General features: G+C 40.2%; 1 protein-coding gene across 1 annotated transcript in view; it reads left to right on the top strand.

The window, feature by feature from the left end:
• The window catches only part of zmp:0000000936 (interleukin-1 receptor type 1), a 43,230-nt gene that overhangs the window by 9,569 nt on the left and 17,849 nt on the right, over positions 1-15,812 (top strand). The window contains exon 4 of the mRNA XM_051710647.1: positions 12,042-12,222. Within this exon, the coding sequence (XP_051566607.1) occupies positions 12,042-12,222 (181 nt within the window). The remainder of the gene's footprint in view (positions 1-12,041; positions 12,223-15,812) is intronic.

Below are 15,812 nucleotides of genomic sequence, written 5' to 3'. Positions count from 1 at the left end.
ATTAGCCATCAGTTTCTGTCTGGGGTGCAATGAATTGGAGATGTGGGAATGAAACAGAGCACAACACCGGGTGTCCACTTTTTCAGCGGCTTTTTCCCATTTATACTTTCCATTTATGGATACAAAAAACAATAACAACAACATACAGCGTGGGTGTTTCTTCAACTTTGTGCACTTTTTAGCAAGTATAATTAAAGAAATGTTCATGCTCTCACTAGTTTATTTAAATACTAACAATGTCCAACAGTGTCTGTACATGCATCACAGGAGATTTGTCATTTTTTCTGAACAAAGTGAAATTTCCATTACAGTGTCATTTCCACCACATTTCATTGTTGTTAATAACATTGTTATAACACGTTTAACGTTTTTTAAATTAAATAGCTCTTTTGTCTTGCTAAGGCTAATTTCATAGCTATGTTTTATGTATCAGTAATACACACATTTCAATAATCTTTTCACACTTTTTGCATATTTTAGCAAAATTACAGCTTGATTATGCTGTGGAAATGATGCCCAATAATACCTGATATTTATATCGAATTTTCTTTGTTTTATTCAGACATCTCTTGTCTCATATTTCATCTCAGGCATGCTCTTCACTGACACTTTTGTCCACTTGGTTAACAAGTACAATAACTTTGGAAAAAACGTTATTAGGGGCCAAATTGTTTGGTGTGCTGGAAATGACGCCACAACTGTGGGACGGTCGTAATATTTTGAAAAAAAGATAGAAATCTTTTTCATGCAATTAATGCTGAAATGTTTTCTGTTTATTTCACTCTTTGTTTAGATGATCGTAGTTTTTAACATGTAATAATTTGTATTTTTATAATGGATTTTCATAATTTAATATTGAAAGTCTGGATCTGAAGGCTAAAACAGTCAAATCTATACATAAAAGACATTTGAAAAGTACCAAAAATAAATGATGAAGGCCTGGTAAAAAGTTTCCAATTCAGTTTTAATGTGACTTTCATAACAAAATGGAAAACAAATGAATGAAAAGAGCTCTCTTTATTTAAAAAGAAGTTGAAGAAACACCTGTACATGAACACTGAATAAAAAGACTGAAATTATTTCTCATTCCATAAATCATTAAAAAATGACAGTAAAATAGAAAACATTTTACTTAGTCATTGCAAATAAGTTTAAAAAAATATATAAGTGGTTTGAAAGTGTATGGACTGGAGACTGACTTGATTATGTCTGCTGAGTTGGAGTGGGTGGATGCTGATTTTAATTTCCATGGTAACAGCCAGGTGCAAATGCACCCAAGATCCATTGTGATTGGATCAGTCAAATGCATTAAATGCAAGGTGTAAATACAGTCCAGTTAAAGAACGCCCACATCTTATCCAGATATGAACGTTTGAAACAGACTTGATGAAATGAGAAGTTAAGACATTGAGGTTGAACGTGAGATGGGCCAACACTTTTATTCTAAATGCAAAAGGCATAGGTTGGTAAGTTTTACTCATAATGAGTATAAGAATAAACGTGAACAAACACACGAGAGAAGTTGGTGAGGCCCCATGGATTTATCTGAAATGTCTAAAGGGGTTGGGGAATTCAGAAGGAGTTCAGAGTTTTATTTGTCACATGCAACCGGTGTAAAATATTTATATATATATATATATATATAAAGAGCTTTAGCAGGGAAAGAGTTTAATCCATCAACCTCTGTGTTATGATGCACACAGAATCGGTCTAGAACATGTCTGGCTCATATTACACACACACACACACACACACACACACAAAAGGAATATGCATTTTGCTTCAAATAAATAAAACTTATTTTTGGACCATTCCGTTTTGTTGCATTATGACATTATATTTTATGACAATTAAGCAACCTCTCCCCCAGTTCTTATTACAGTAAAACGAAAAAATCTTATTCTCATTACTCATTAAATGATATAATATTTTGTTTTAAATGTATAAAAAGAGCCCTTTTTTTTCTCCCTTTTTCTCCCAATTTGGAATGCCCAATTCCCACTACTTTGTAGGTTGTTACGCCCCCATTAGTCTAGGGGCATAAATTAGAGCAGATTAGCTAGAGCAACCTCCTATTAAATAAACTCAGGAAGACCATGAAACAAAGGCTTGAAGAGCAGTCACCAAAGCAGTGTTTATTAGTGCTTGAAGATTATGTGCATATTTACAATGGGATCAAAACATGATCCAACAAAACAATTACAAAAAAAAAGAGGGAGAAAAAAAAAAAACACAGAGCAAAGGGGAAAGGGAACAAGAGTGTTGCCAAAGCAAAGAACCAAACAAAAACCACAAGCCAACTAGCAGAAGTCAGGGAAGTCTACCCTATTAAACAAAAACACAACAAAATAAAGTCTACCTACTCTGACTAAAACAAAAAGTACAGTAGGTGGATAACACTCCTTACCTGATGTTTCTAACATGAAGCACTACGTGGTGCAAAATGTACTGGTCGCCTGACCTGTTCCCAATTAAAAAAAAAAAAGTATGGAGCAATACAAAAAAAAAAAAAACCACATGCACAAACAATCCAGCCAGCCCAAAAACTACTATCTTCCGCCATCTTGGGTCTTTATATAGGGTTGGAAGATCTCAGGTCCCCACACGTGATTGGTTGCTGGTCAAGAGCCTGCTTGAACCAATGGGATGGAGGCACCTGTAGCAGGGAATACACACACACAAGAAAATACCACAAGACATGCCTTGAGGACGTAAAACATAGGTCCTCGCGGTGGCGCGGTTACTCACCTCAATCCGGGTGGTGGAGGTCAAGTCTCAGTTGCCTCCGCTTCTGAGACCGTCAGCCCACGCATCTTATCACGTGACTCGTTGTGCATGACACCGTGGAGACTCACAGCATGTGGAGGCTCATGCTACTCTCCACGATCCACGCACAACTTACCATTCGCCCCATTGAGAGCGAGAACCACTAAACGTTACCACGAGTAGATTATCCCATGTGACTCTACCCTCCCTAGCAACTGGGCCAATTTGATTGCTAAGGAGACCTGGCTGGAGTCACTCAGCACACCCTGGATTCGAACTCATGACTCCAGGGGTGGTAGGCCTTTATGCTCTCTTAAAAATTCATTATACATAGTATAGTTATGCATTACTGTATTTACAGTCATGAGAATCTATTGATAAAAATGGGAATTACAAAAAAAAAAAAATCTAAAGTTTGATGTCTGGATGCATTACAGAGAATTTTTTTTTCTTTCAGATATATTGGCATGAAAATAATTTCACAATGTTAAACAGTCATTTAAGTCTGACTGGGTGGTCCAGTGGTAGTTAATTCACCCATTGCATAAGAGGATAAAGGTTCTAATCCGTCCATATAAAACTATATATTTGGGGGCCTGGGTAGCTCAGCGAGTAAAGATGCTGACTACCACCCCTGGAGTCGTGAGTTCAAATCCAGGGCGTGCTGAGTGACTCCAGCCAGGTCTCCTAAGCAACCAAATTGGCCCGGTTGCTAGGGAGGAAGAGTCACATGGGGTAACCTCCTCATTGTCGCTACAATGTGGTTGTCGCTCTCGGTGGGGCGCGTGGTGAGATTTGCGAGGATGCCACGGAGAATAGCGTGAAGCCTCCACACTTGCTAGGTCTCTGCGGTAATGCGCTCAACAAGCCACGTGATAAGTTGCACGGATTGACGGTCTCAGACTCGGAGGCAACTGAGATTCGTCCTCCGCCACCCGGATTGAGGCGGATCACTACGCCACCACGAGGACTTAGAGCGCATTTGGAAATTGGGCATTCCAAATTGGGGAGAAAAAAAAAAACAATAATTTAGGCTTCATTCTCCTTATGAAAAAAAATAAATATATATATATATATATATATATATATATATATATATATATATATATATATATATATATATATATATATACAGTGGCATGCAAAAGTTTGGGCACCCCTGGTCAAAATCTGTTGCTGTGAATAGTTAAGTGAGTAGAAGATGAACTGATCTCCAAAAGGCATAAAGTTAAAGATGAAACATTCTTTTCAACATTTTAAGCAATATTAGTGTATTATTTGTACAATTTTATAGTGAAAAAAAGGAAAGGAGCACCATGCAAAAGTTTGGGCACCCTAAGAGATTTGAGCTCTCAGATAACTTTTATCAAGGTCTCAGACCTTAATTAGCTTGTTAGGGCTATGGCTTGTTCACAATCATCATTTGGAAAGGCCAGGTGATGCAAATTTCAAAGCTTTATACATACTCTGACTCCTCAAATCTTGTCCCAACAATCAGCAGCCATGGGCTCCTCTAAGCAGCTGTCTAGCACTCTGAAAATTAAAATAATTGATGCCCACAAAGCAGGAGAAAGCTATAAGAAGATAGCAAAGCATTTTCAGGTAGCCGTTTCCTCAGTTCATAATGTAATTAAGAAATGGCAGTTAACAGGAACGGTGGAGTTCCAGTTGAGGTCTGGAATACCAAGAAAACTTTCAGAGAGAACTCCTTGTAGGATTGCTAGAAAGGCAAATCAAAACCCCTGTTTGACTGCAAAAAACCTTAAGGAAGATTTAGCAGACTCTGGAGTAGTGGTGCACTGTTCTAATGTGCAGCGACACCTGCACAGATATGACCTTCATGGAAGAGTCATGAGAAGAAAACCTTTCCTGCGTCCTCACCACAAAATTCAGTGTCAGAAGTTTGCAAATGAACATCTAAAGAAGCCTGATGCATTTTGGAAACAAGTCCTGCAGACTGATGAAGTTAAAATATAACTTTTTGGCCGCAATGAGCAAAGGTATGTTTAGAGAAAAAAGGGTGCAGAATTTCATGAAAAGAACACCTCTCCAACTGTTAAGCACGGGGGTGGATCGATCATGCTTTGGGCTTGTGTTGATGCCAGTGGCACAGGGGAACATTGCACTGGTAGAGGAAAGAATGGATTAAATTAAATACCAGCAAATTCTGGATGCAAACATCACACCATCTGTAAAAAAGCTGAAGATGAAAAGAGGATTGCTTCTACAACAGGATAACGATCCTAAACACACCTCAGAATCCACAATGGACTACCTCAAGAGGTGCAAGCTGAAGGTTTTGCCATGGCCCTCACAATCCCCCAACCTAAACATCATTGAAAATCTGTGGAAAGACCTCAAAAGAGCAGTGCATGCAAGACAGCCCAAGAATCTCACAGAACTAGAAGCCTTTTGCAAGGAAGAATGGGTGAAAATCCCCCAAACAAAAATTTAAAGACACTTAGCTGGCTACAAAAAGCTTTTACAAGCTGTGATACTTGCCAGGAGGTGTTATTAAGTACTGACCATGCAGGGTGCCCAAACTTTTCCTTTTTTGTTATTTTGAAACTGTAAAAGATGAATATAAAAAAGAAAAATTGCTTAAAATATTGAAGAAATGTGTCATCTTTAACTTTAAGCCTTTTGGAAATCAGGCCATCTTTTGCTCACTTAGCTATTCACAGCAACAGAAATTCTGACCAGGGGTACCCAAACTTTTGCATGCCACTGTATATACACTATATTGCCAAAAGTATTCGCTCATCTGCCTTTAGATGCATGTGAACTTAAGTGACATCCAATTCTTAATCCATAGGGTTTAATATGACGTCGGCCCACCCTTTGCAGCTATAACAGCTTCAACTCTTCTGGGAAGGCTTTCCACAAGGTTTAGGAGTGTGTTTATGGGAATTTTTGACCATTCTTCCAGAAGCACATTTGTGAGGTCAGACACTGATGTTGGACGAGAAGGCCTGGCTCACAGTCTTCGCTCTGATTCATCCCAAAGGTGCTCTATCGGGTTGAGGTCAGGACTCTGTGCAGGCCAGTCAAGTTCTTCCACACCAAACTCGCCCATCCATGTCTTTATGGACCTTGCTTTGTGCACTGGTGCGCAGTCATGTTGGAACAGGAAGGGGCCATCCCCAAACTGTTCCCACAAAGATGGGAGCATGGAATTGTCCAAAATCTCTTGGTATGCTGAAGCATTCAGAGTTCCTTTCACTGGAACTAAGGGGCCAAGCCCAGCTCCTGAAAAACAACCCCACACCATAATTCCCCCTCCACCAAACTTCACAGTTGGCACAATGCAGTCAGACAAGTACCGTTCTCCTGGCAACCACCAAACTCAGACTCGTCCATCAGATTGTCAGATGGAGAAGCGTGATTCATCACTCCAGAGAACGCGTCTCCACTGCTCTAGAGTCCAGTGGCGGCGTGCTTTACACCACTGCATCCGACGCTTTGCATTGCACTTGGTGATGTATGGCTTGGATGCAGCTGCGCGGCTATGGAAACCCATTCCATGAAGCTCTCTACGCACTGTTCTTGAGCTAATCTGAAGGCGACATGAACTTTGGAGGTCTGTAGCGATTGACTCTGCAGAAAGTTGGCGACCTCTGCGCACTATGCGCTTCAGCATCCGCTGACCCCGCTCTGTCATTTTACGTGGCCTACCACTTCGTGGCTGAGTTGCTGTCATTCCCAATCGCTTCCACTTTGTTATAATACCACTGACAGTTGACTGTGGAATATTTAGTAGCGAGGAAATTTCACGACTGGACTTGTTGCACAGGTGGCATCCTATCACAGTACCACGCTGGAATTCACTGAGCTCCTGAGAGCGGCCCATTCTTTCACAAATGTTTGTAGAAGCAGTCTGCATGCCTAGGTGCTTCATTTTATACACCTGTGGCCATGGAAGTGATTGGAACACCTGAATTCAATTATTTGGATGGGTGAGCGAATACTTTTGGCAATATAGTGTATATATATATATATATACAGTGCATCTGGAAAGTATCCACAGCGCTTAACTTTTTCCACATTTTATGTTACAGCCTTATTCCAAAATTGATTAAATTCATTATTTTCCTCAAAATTCTACAAACAATACCCCATAATGACAACGTGAAAGAAGTTTGTTTGAAATCTTTGCAAATTTATTTAAAATAAAAAATGAAAAAAATCACATGTACATAAATATTCACAGCCTTTGCTCAATAGTTTGTTGAAGCACCTTTGGCACCAATTACAGCCTCAAGTCTTTTTGAGTATGATGCTACAAGCTTGGCACACCTATTTTTGGGCAGTTTCTCCCATTCTTCTTTGCAGGACCTCTCAAGCTCCATCAGGTTGGATGGGGAGCGTCAGTGCACAGCCATTTTCAGATCTCTCCAGAGATGTTCAATCGGGTTCAAGTCTGGGCTCTGGCTGGGCCACTCAAGGACATTCACAGAGTTGTCCCGGAGCCACTCTTGGCTGTGTGCTTAGGGTCGTTGTCCTGTTGGAAGATGAACCTTCGCCCCAGTCTGAGGTCCAGAGCGCTCTGGAGCAGGTTTTCATCAAGGATGTCTCTGTACATTGCTGCATTCATCTTTCCCTCGATCCTGACTAGTCTCCCAGTTCCTGCCGCTGAAAAACATCCCCACAGCATGATGCTGCCACCACCATGCTTCACTGTAGGGATGGTATTGGCCAGGTGATGAGCGCTGCCTGGTTTCCTCCAGACATGATGCTTGCCATTCAGGCCAAAGAGTTCAATCTTTGTTTCTCATGGTCTGAGAGTCCTTCAGGTGCCTTTTGGCAAACTCCAGGTGGGCTGTCATGTGCCTTTTACTGAGGAGTGGCTTCCGTCTGGCCACTCTACCATACAGGCCTGATTGGTGGAGTGCTGCAGAGATGGTTGTTCTTCTGGAAGGTTCTCCTCTCTCCACAGAGAGACACTGGAGCTTTGTCAGAGTGACCATCGGGTTCTTGGTCACCTCCCTGACTAAAGCCCTGCTCCCCCGATCGCTCAGTTTGGCCGGGCGGCCAGCTCTAGGAAGAGTCCTGGTGGTTCCAAACTTCTTCCATTTACGGATGGTGGAGGGCACTGTGCTCATTGGGACCTTCAATGCTGCAGAAATTTTTCTGTACCCTTCCCCAGATCTGTGCCTCGATACAATCCTGTCTCGGAGGTCTACAGACAATTCCTTGGACTTCATGGCTTGGTTTGTGCTCTGACATGCACTGTTAACTGTGGGACCTTATATAGACAGGTGTGTGCCTTTCCAAATCATGTCCAATCAACTGAATTTACCACAGGTGGACTCCAATCAATTTGTAGAAACATCTCAAGGATGATCAGTGGAAACAGGATGCACCTGAGCTCAATTTTGAGTGTCATGGCAAAGGCTGTGAATACTTATGTACATGTGATTTTTTTCGTTTTTTATTTTTAATAAATTTGCAAAGATTTCAAACAAACTTCTTTCACGTTGTCATTATGGGGTATTGTTTGTAGAATTTTGAGGAAAATAATGAATTTAATCCATTTTGGAATAAGGCTGTAACATAACAAAATGTGGAAAAAGTGAAGCACTGTGAATACTTTCCGGATGCACTGTATATATATAGAAAAAAATTTCATGAACATGTTTTTCGTGAGATTCAACCTTCTTCTGCAGAAGTCTGTTGACCAAAGAGGTTAAATGAATGGAAAGATCAGGAAAGGTTGATAATGGAGTTTCCCAGATGGTGTGCTGAGTAAATCTGATGAACAGTGGTTAAGTGTTTAGCAGGTGTGGTAGATGGTGACCTTTAAACAGTCTGCTGCCACTAAACACCCACTCGCACTCAATCTAAGCAAACAAAAGGATGAGAAAAACTGCATTCTGTGTTTTTAAAATGACAAATACAGTGCATCCGGAAAGTATTCACAGCGCTTCACTTTTTCCACATTTTGTTATGTTACAGCCTTATTCCAAAATTGATTAAATTCATTATTTTCCTCAAAATTCTACAAACAATACCCCATAATGACAACGTGAAAGAAGTTTGTTTGAAATCTTTGCAAATTTATTAAAAATAAAAAATGAAAAAAAAATCACATGTACATAAGTATTCACAGCCTTTGCTCAATACTTTGTTGAAGCACCTTTGGCATCAATTACAGCCTCAAGTCTTTTTGAGTATGATGCTACAAGCTTGGCACACCTATTTTTGGGCAGTTTCTCCCATTCTTCTTTGCAGGACCTCTCAAGCTCCATCAGGTTGGATGGAGAGCGTCGGTGCACAGCCATTTTCAGATCTCTCCAGAGATGTTCAATCGGGTTCAAGTCTGGGCTCTGGCTGGGCCACTCAAGGACATTCACAGAGTTGTCCCGGAGCCACTCCTTTGTTATCTTGGCTGTGTGCTTAGGGTCGTTGTCCTGTTGGAAGATGAACCTTCGCCCCAGTCTGAGGTCCAGAGTGCTCTGGAGCAGGTTTTCATCAAGGATGTCTCTGTACATTGCTGCATTCATCTTTCCCTCGATCCTGACTAGTCTCCCAGTTCCTGCCGCTGAAAAACATCCCCACAGCATGTTGCTGCCACCACCATGCTTCACTGTAGGGATGGTATTGGCCAGGTGATGAGCGCTGCCTGGTTTCCTCCAGACATGACGCTTGTCATTCAGGCCAAAGAGTTCAATCTTTGTTTCATCAGACCAGAGAATTTTGTTTCTCATGGTCTGAGAGTCCTTCAGGCGGGCTGTCATGTGCCTTTTACTGAGGAGTGTCTTCCGTCTGGCCACTCTACCATACAGGCCTGATTGGTGGAGTGCTGCAGAGATGGTTGTTCTTCTGGAAGGTTCTCCTCTCTCCACAGAGAAATGCTGGAGCTCTGTCAGAGTGACCATCGGGTTCTTGGTCACCTCCCTGACTAAGGCCCTGCTCCCCTGATCGTTCAGTTTGGCCGGACGGCCAGCTCTAGGAACAGTCCTGGTGGTTCCAAACTTCTTCCATTTACAGATGATGGAGGCCACTGTGCTCATTGGGACCTTCAATGCTGCAGAAATGTTTCTGTACCCTTCCCCAGATCTGTGCCTCGATACAATCCTGTCTCGGAGGTCTACAGACAATTCCTTGGACTTCATGGCTTGGTTTGTGCTCTGACATGCACTGTTAACTGTGGGACCTTATATAGACAGGTGTGTGCCTTTCCAAATCATGTCCAATCAACTGAATTTATCACAGGTGGACTCCAATCAAGTTGTAGAAACATCTCAAGGATGATCAGTGGAAACAGGATGCACCTGAGCTCAATTTTGAGTGTCATGGCAAAGGCTGTGAATACTTATGTACATGTGATTTTTTTTTTTTTTTTTTTTTTTTTTTAAATTTTTAATAAATTTGCAAAGATTTCAAACAAACTTCTTTCACGTTGTCATTATGGGGTATTGTTTGTAGAATTTTGAGGAAAATAATGAATTTAATCAGTTTTGGAATAAGGCTGTAACATAACAAAATGTGGAAAAAGTGAAGCGCTGTGAAAACTTTCCGGATGCACTGTATACAGATTAAAAGAATAAAGCTTTTCATTTGAATGAAAAATGTAATGCTTTGCTGATCTTCTGTGAAAAATTGAGACCACGCTGTTGGATTCCTAATGTCTTAATTACATACTATTATGTACTGTTATGGGGTTTTTCAATAGTTTTTCGGTGAACGTGCTAGATAGTCTTTGACCGTGCACCACATCTTGCTGTTTTTTCAGCATCGCGTTCATGATGCTGCGTCCATTTAAAAAAAAAAAAATGTTATGCAAGGACGCATTCTGTGTGAACAGCCCATTAGTCCAGTCTTAAAGGGATAGTTCACCCAAAAAAATTTAAATTCTCTCATCATTTACTCACCCTTATGCCACCCAGATGTGTATGACTTTCTTTCTTCTACAAAACACAAATGAAGATTTTTAGAAGAATATCTCAGCTCCGTAGGTCCATACAATGCAAATAAATGGTGATCAGAACTCAGAAGGTCCAAAGCACATAAAGGCAGCATAAAAGCAATCCATAAGACTCCATTTGTTTAATCCATGTCTTCAGAAGTGATATGATAGGTGTGGGTGAGAAACAGATCAATATTTTAGTCCTTTCTTTACTTTAAATTCATCTCCCTGCCCAGTAGGTGGTGAAATGCACAAAGAATGTGAATCGCCAAAAACAAAAGAATTGAAAGTGAAAGTGGAGATTTATAGATGCAATGAGAGTTTATAATGACACTGTCAGTCCCTAACATTCTGCCTAACATCTATTATTGTGCTCCATGGAAAAAATAAGTAATTCAGATTTGGAACATTATGGGTTTGAGAATACCCATGGTTATATTAAAGCTGATAAGCACACTGTGTTAAAGGTTTTTTAGTTTTGTCTTAGTTTTGTTTTTCATTTTTCACTTGCAATAAAAGTGCTAATATCTCAGAATGACTCTGATAAATGTTTGGCCTCACCTCAAATTTACATTTAGATAAATCTGTAGCCCTAGTGTAGTAGATAATCACAAATGAGCAGGTACACAAACGATCAGCAGAGGGCAGCATTAGTCATCTCCTTACTACAGTGTGTGTGTGATCTATCTGATTGTGTTCTGTGCTCAAGTGTTTGAAACAGGAAAGTTGCTGAATATTACTGCACGCCTCCAGAATATTCACTGGACCAAAAATAATAAAATAATTTGGGTTTTTTTTGGAATAGAGTGCAACAGTCTGGTTGCGGGAGTAAACATCCCATTAATTTGTATTTACCTTTAAATATAGACCTTCCATGAGCTCTGAGGTTGCTAATCGATGGTATATGCTTTCATTGAATCCATCAGTCCACAAAAAAATGGAAAAAAAAAAAATCCTGCTGCAAAACTACACTACCCATGAACCTGAGGGGGAAATCCACCAATCAAAGGATTGCAGCAAACAAATCGTGCAAAGGAACTCTAAAAATGTGTCCATTTTCAAATACTTTTTGTGCTTCAAATCAAAGTTTGTAATGTTGTGATTATCCTCGGAGCTGATTGGTTTGGTTCATGGCTCACAACTCTTTTATGAAGGAGTTTATGAAGTCCATATGGAAAAAATAAATCGGAAAAATGCTTCCAGAAGACGGCTGAAAAAGTGGGCGTGCGCTGTTGCGCTCTATATCAGCACGTATAAAATGTTGCAACTACCTGATGGATATCATGGAGACGTTTTCCCCACTTTTGCACTTGCAGCATCATCAGTTACATTTTTCTTGTCTGTTTCTTTTGTCATATTTCAACAGAACTCCAAGTGAGTGCTACAAACAGGCGACAGTGTTGGTCGTTGAAGAAATAACATCAGAACTCTGTAAAATATCACAGGCAAGCATACAAAAAGTCAGTGCTGGGTTGACTGAACTTCTCGCCTGCCCTTTGAGGAGCTATTCCAGAAGAGTGGATAGTTTTTCCTTCCAGTGGTACAAGGTAAATTAGCTTTGCATTTCCTGAAATCACATGCAAGGCAGCAAAAGAATAGTTTAGGGTTCAGTCTTTGGTCTGTGTAATTTAAATTGGCATGACACTCAGGACGCCTCTTGTTTTCTTTCGGCTGCACACGAGAATCCATTGACATGTCATCGTCTTTGCAGTGGAAAGGAGACTATAGATGTAAGAAAGAAGACCAATCGCAATTCAGTATGCAAACATTACAATTACGTCATCGGTTAGATTTTGAATGCTGTACATTCTATGGTAACACCTTATTTTACAGTGTCCATGTTACACATATTACATGTTACTATAGTAATAACAATAACAGTATGTAAATACAAGCAGCTCAGTAATTACAGAGTAATTATATGTAGTTCATTAGTTTTAATCTATGTATATACACAGTAACATGAACACTGTAAAATAAAGTGTGACCCATTCAATCAATGTATGTCAGTGGGAGGGGTCTGGGTAGCACAGCGAGTATTGACGTGGACTACCACACCTGGAGTCGCGAGTTCAAATCCAGGGTGTGCGGAATGACTCCAGCCAGGTCTCCTAAGCAACCAAATTGGCCCGGTTGCTAGGGAGAGTAGAGTCACATGGGGTAACCTCCTCGTGGTCGCTATAATGTGGTTGTCGCTCTCGATGGGGTGCGTGGTGAGTTGTGCGTGGATGCCGCAGAGAATAGCGTGAAGCCTCCACACTCGCTACGTCTCCACGGTAACGCGCTCAACAAGCCACGTGATAAGATGCGCGGATTGATGGTCTCAGACGCGGAGGCAACTGAGATTCATCCTCCGCCATCCGGATTGAGGCGAGTCACTACGCCACCACGAGGACTTAGAGCGCATTGGGAATTGGGCATTCCAAATTGGGGAGAAAAAAAAAATTATGTTTAATTCTCCTTATGCAAATAAATATATATATATATTTATTTATTTTTTTTTATGTAATGTGACCTGAACATGTTTTTCGTGAGAAAGTCTGTTGACCAAAGAGATTAAATGAATGGAAATATCAGGAAAGGCTGATAATGGAGTTTCCCAGATGGTGTGCTGAGTAAATCTGTTGAACAGTGGTTAAGTGTTTAGCAGGTGTGGTAGATGGTGACCTTTAAACAGTCTGCTGCCACTAAACACCCACTCGCACTCAATCTAAGCAAACAAAAGGATGAGAAAAACTGCATTCTGTGTTTTTAAAATGACAAATATACTGATTAAAAGAATAAAGCTTTTCATTTGTATGAAAAATGTAATGCTTTGCTGATCTTCTGTGAAAAATTGAGACCACACTGTTGGATTCCTAATGTCTTAATTACATACTATTATGTACTGTTTTGGGGCGTTCACTTAGAGCACAATTTTGCATCTGTCTGCACTGTTTTTCAATTGTTTTTCTATGTGAACGTGCTAGATAGTCTTTGACCATGGCGCCACATCTTGCTGTTTTTTCAGCATCGCGTTCATGATGCTGCGTCCATTTAAAAAAAAATAAAAAATAAATGTATGCAAGGACGCATTCTGTGTGAACAGCCCATTAGTCCAGTCTTAAAGGGATAGTTCACCCAAAAAAATGAAAATTCTCTCATTATTTACTCACCCTCATGCCATCCCAGATGTGTATGACTTTCTTTCTTCTACAAAACACAAATTAAGATTTTTAGAAGAATATCTCAGCTCTTTAGCCAATGTTGTATTTTGGATTATGCTGTGAGGTTCTGTATAAAAGCACATCATTTGATAAAATAATACAATATTATGTTGAAAATTAATAGTTCTATTTTCATTTGATTAAAGGTTTAATTTATTTAATTAAACACCATTTTGAAAAATTAAATAAACTGTTGATATGGAATAAAAAAAATAAAAAAAAAAAAAGGTATTACTCCTTCTCGTTCTCAAAAAAATGGTATCGGGACATCCCAATATTGCACAAGACTGAAATTATCTACAGAACAATGTTTGAAAGGAGTCTGTACATGGCTTGTGACTTCAGGGTGAATTTATTGCAAAAGTTTAATAGTAGATGCTTAGAGGTACTTAGTAGGGATGCTCTGATCAGGATTTTTACATCCGATACCGATCACAATTTTCTTGTCACCTGATCGGCTGTTACCGATCATTTCACCTTTTATAAGGATCTCTGTCATAACTGGCTATATGTAAGCTTTCTGCACACTGACACTATACAGTGAAATGTCCTCTTCGCGAGTTCGAATCCAGGGTGCGCTGAGTGACTCCAGCCAGGTCTCCTAAGGAACCAAATTGGCCCGGTTGCTAGGGAGGGTAGAGTCACATGGGGTAACCTCCTCATGGTCGTGATTAGTGGTTCTCGCTCTCAATGGGGCGCGTGGTAAGTTGTGCGTGGATCGTGGAGAGTAGCATGAGCCTCCACATGCTGTGAGTCTCCGCGGTGTCATGCACAACGAGCCACGTGATAAGATGCATGGATTGACGGTCTCAGAAGCGAAGGCAACTGAGACTTGTCCTCCGCCACCCGGATTGTGATGAGTAACCGCGCCACCATGAGGACCTACTAAGTAGTGGGAATTGGGCATTCCAACTTGGGGAGAAAAGAGGATACAATGTATATAACTTAATGTGACATTTTTGGTTATTGATTCATTGTCATTATTTCATATAATTATTATTATTCCTTATTTTATTTCTGTTTTATTTTTGCATTATATTTAAGACAGTATATTATATTATGGTATCTTAATATTGTATAAAGAATTATTTATATTGATAAAATCCTTGGATGATTGTATTAATAGTTCATTTTTCACTTGTTGCTGCTTGAACTTTAATGAGGTGAACAGGCGCTCTCTCATGAGGGCAAGAGATGAAAGGAAAGTGGTGAAAGAGCGCATGTTTCTGGACTCTACGGGTGCTACTGTTGTTAATGGGGAGATTTTTAATAAAGATGTTCGAGTTACATCTTGTAACTCTCGTTATTAATTAGATGCCAATGACCGGCGGAGACTGAGAAGCTGCCGCCATGAACGATAATAAGAACCGTTTCGCCACATTAACAGTACAGTACACAAACTTTTCATATTCGCCATGTCTCCCACTGCATCGCTCTTAACTGCTGAATCATGTTTGTTGTCTTACAACACTATGACCATATTCCCCACACTCTGTGATGCCATGACAGTGCTGCTCAAGTCTTAAAGGAGCCGCGCGCCTTTTGCGACATGAGCGTTTGGTTTATGCGATCGGCCAAATTACCGATCACCGATCGAGTCATAGGACGTGAATATTGGCCGATACCGATCGGTGGCTGATCGATCGGAGCATCCCTAGTAATTAGTGGTGTAGAACAAATCCTAACCAGCAATATTTGATATATTGCCCAGTCCTAGTATGGAGATATACATATTGCATTTTTACAGTGTTTATGAAGCAGCACTGTATTGATATCAATACAGTGCTGCTTCATAAACACTGTAAAAATGCAATATGTATATCTCCATACTAGGACTGGGCAATATATCAAATATTGCTGGTCTATTCACAGAGAATTCAAGAATTACATTAAAAAGTGCAATATAAAGTATACCTCACATTTTTAATAAT

This window comes from Myxocyprinus asiaticus, chromosome 11 (genome assembly GCF_019703515.2).
Source record: "Myxocyprinus asiaticus isolate MX2 ecotype Aquarium Trade chromosome 11, UBuf_Myxa_2, whole genome shotgun sequence".
Lineage (NCBI taxonomy): Eukaryota > Metazoa > Chordata > Actinopteri > Cypriniformes > Catostomidae > Myxocyprinus > Myxocyprinus asiaticus.
Note: the sequence above shows the minus strand (reverse complement) of the source record. Positions and strands in the feature narration are given on the sequence as shown.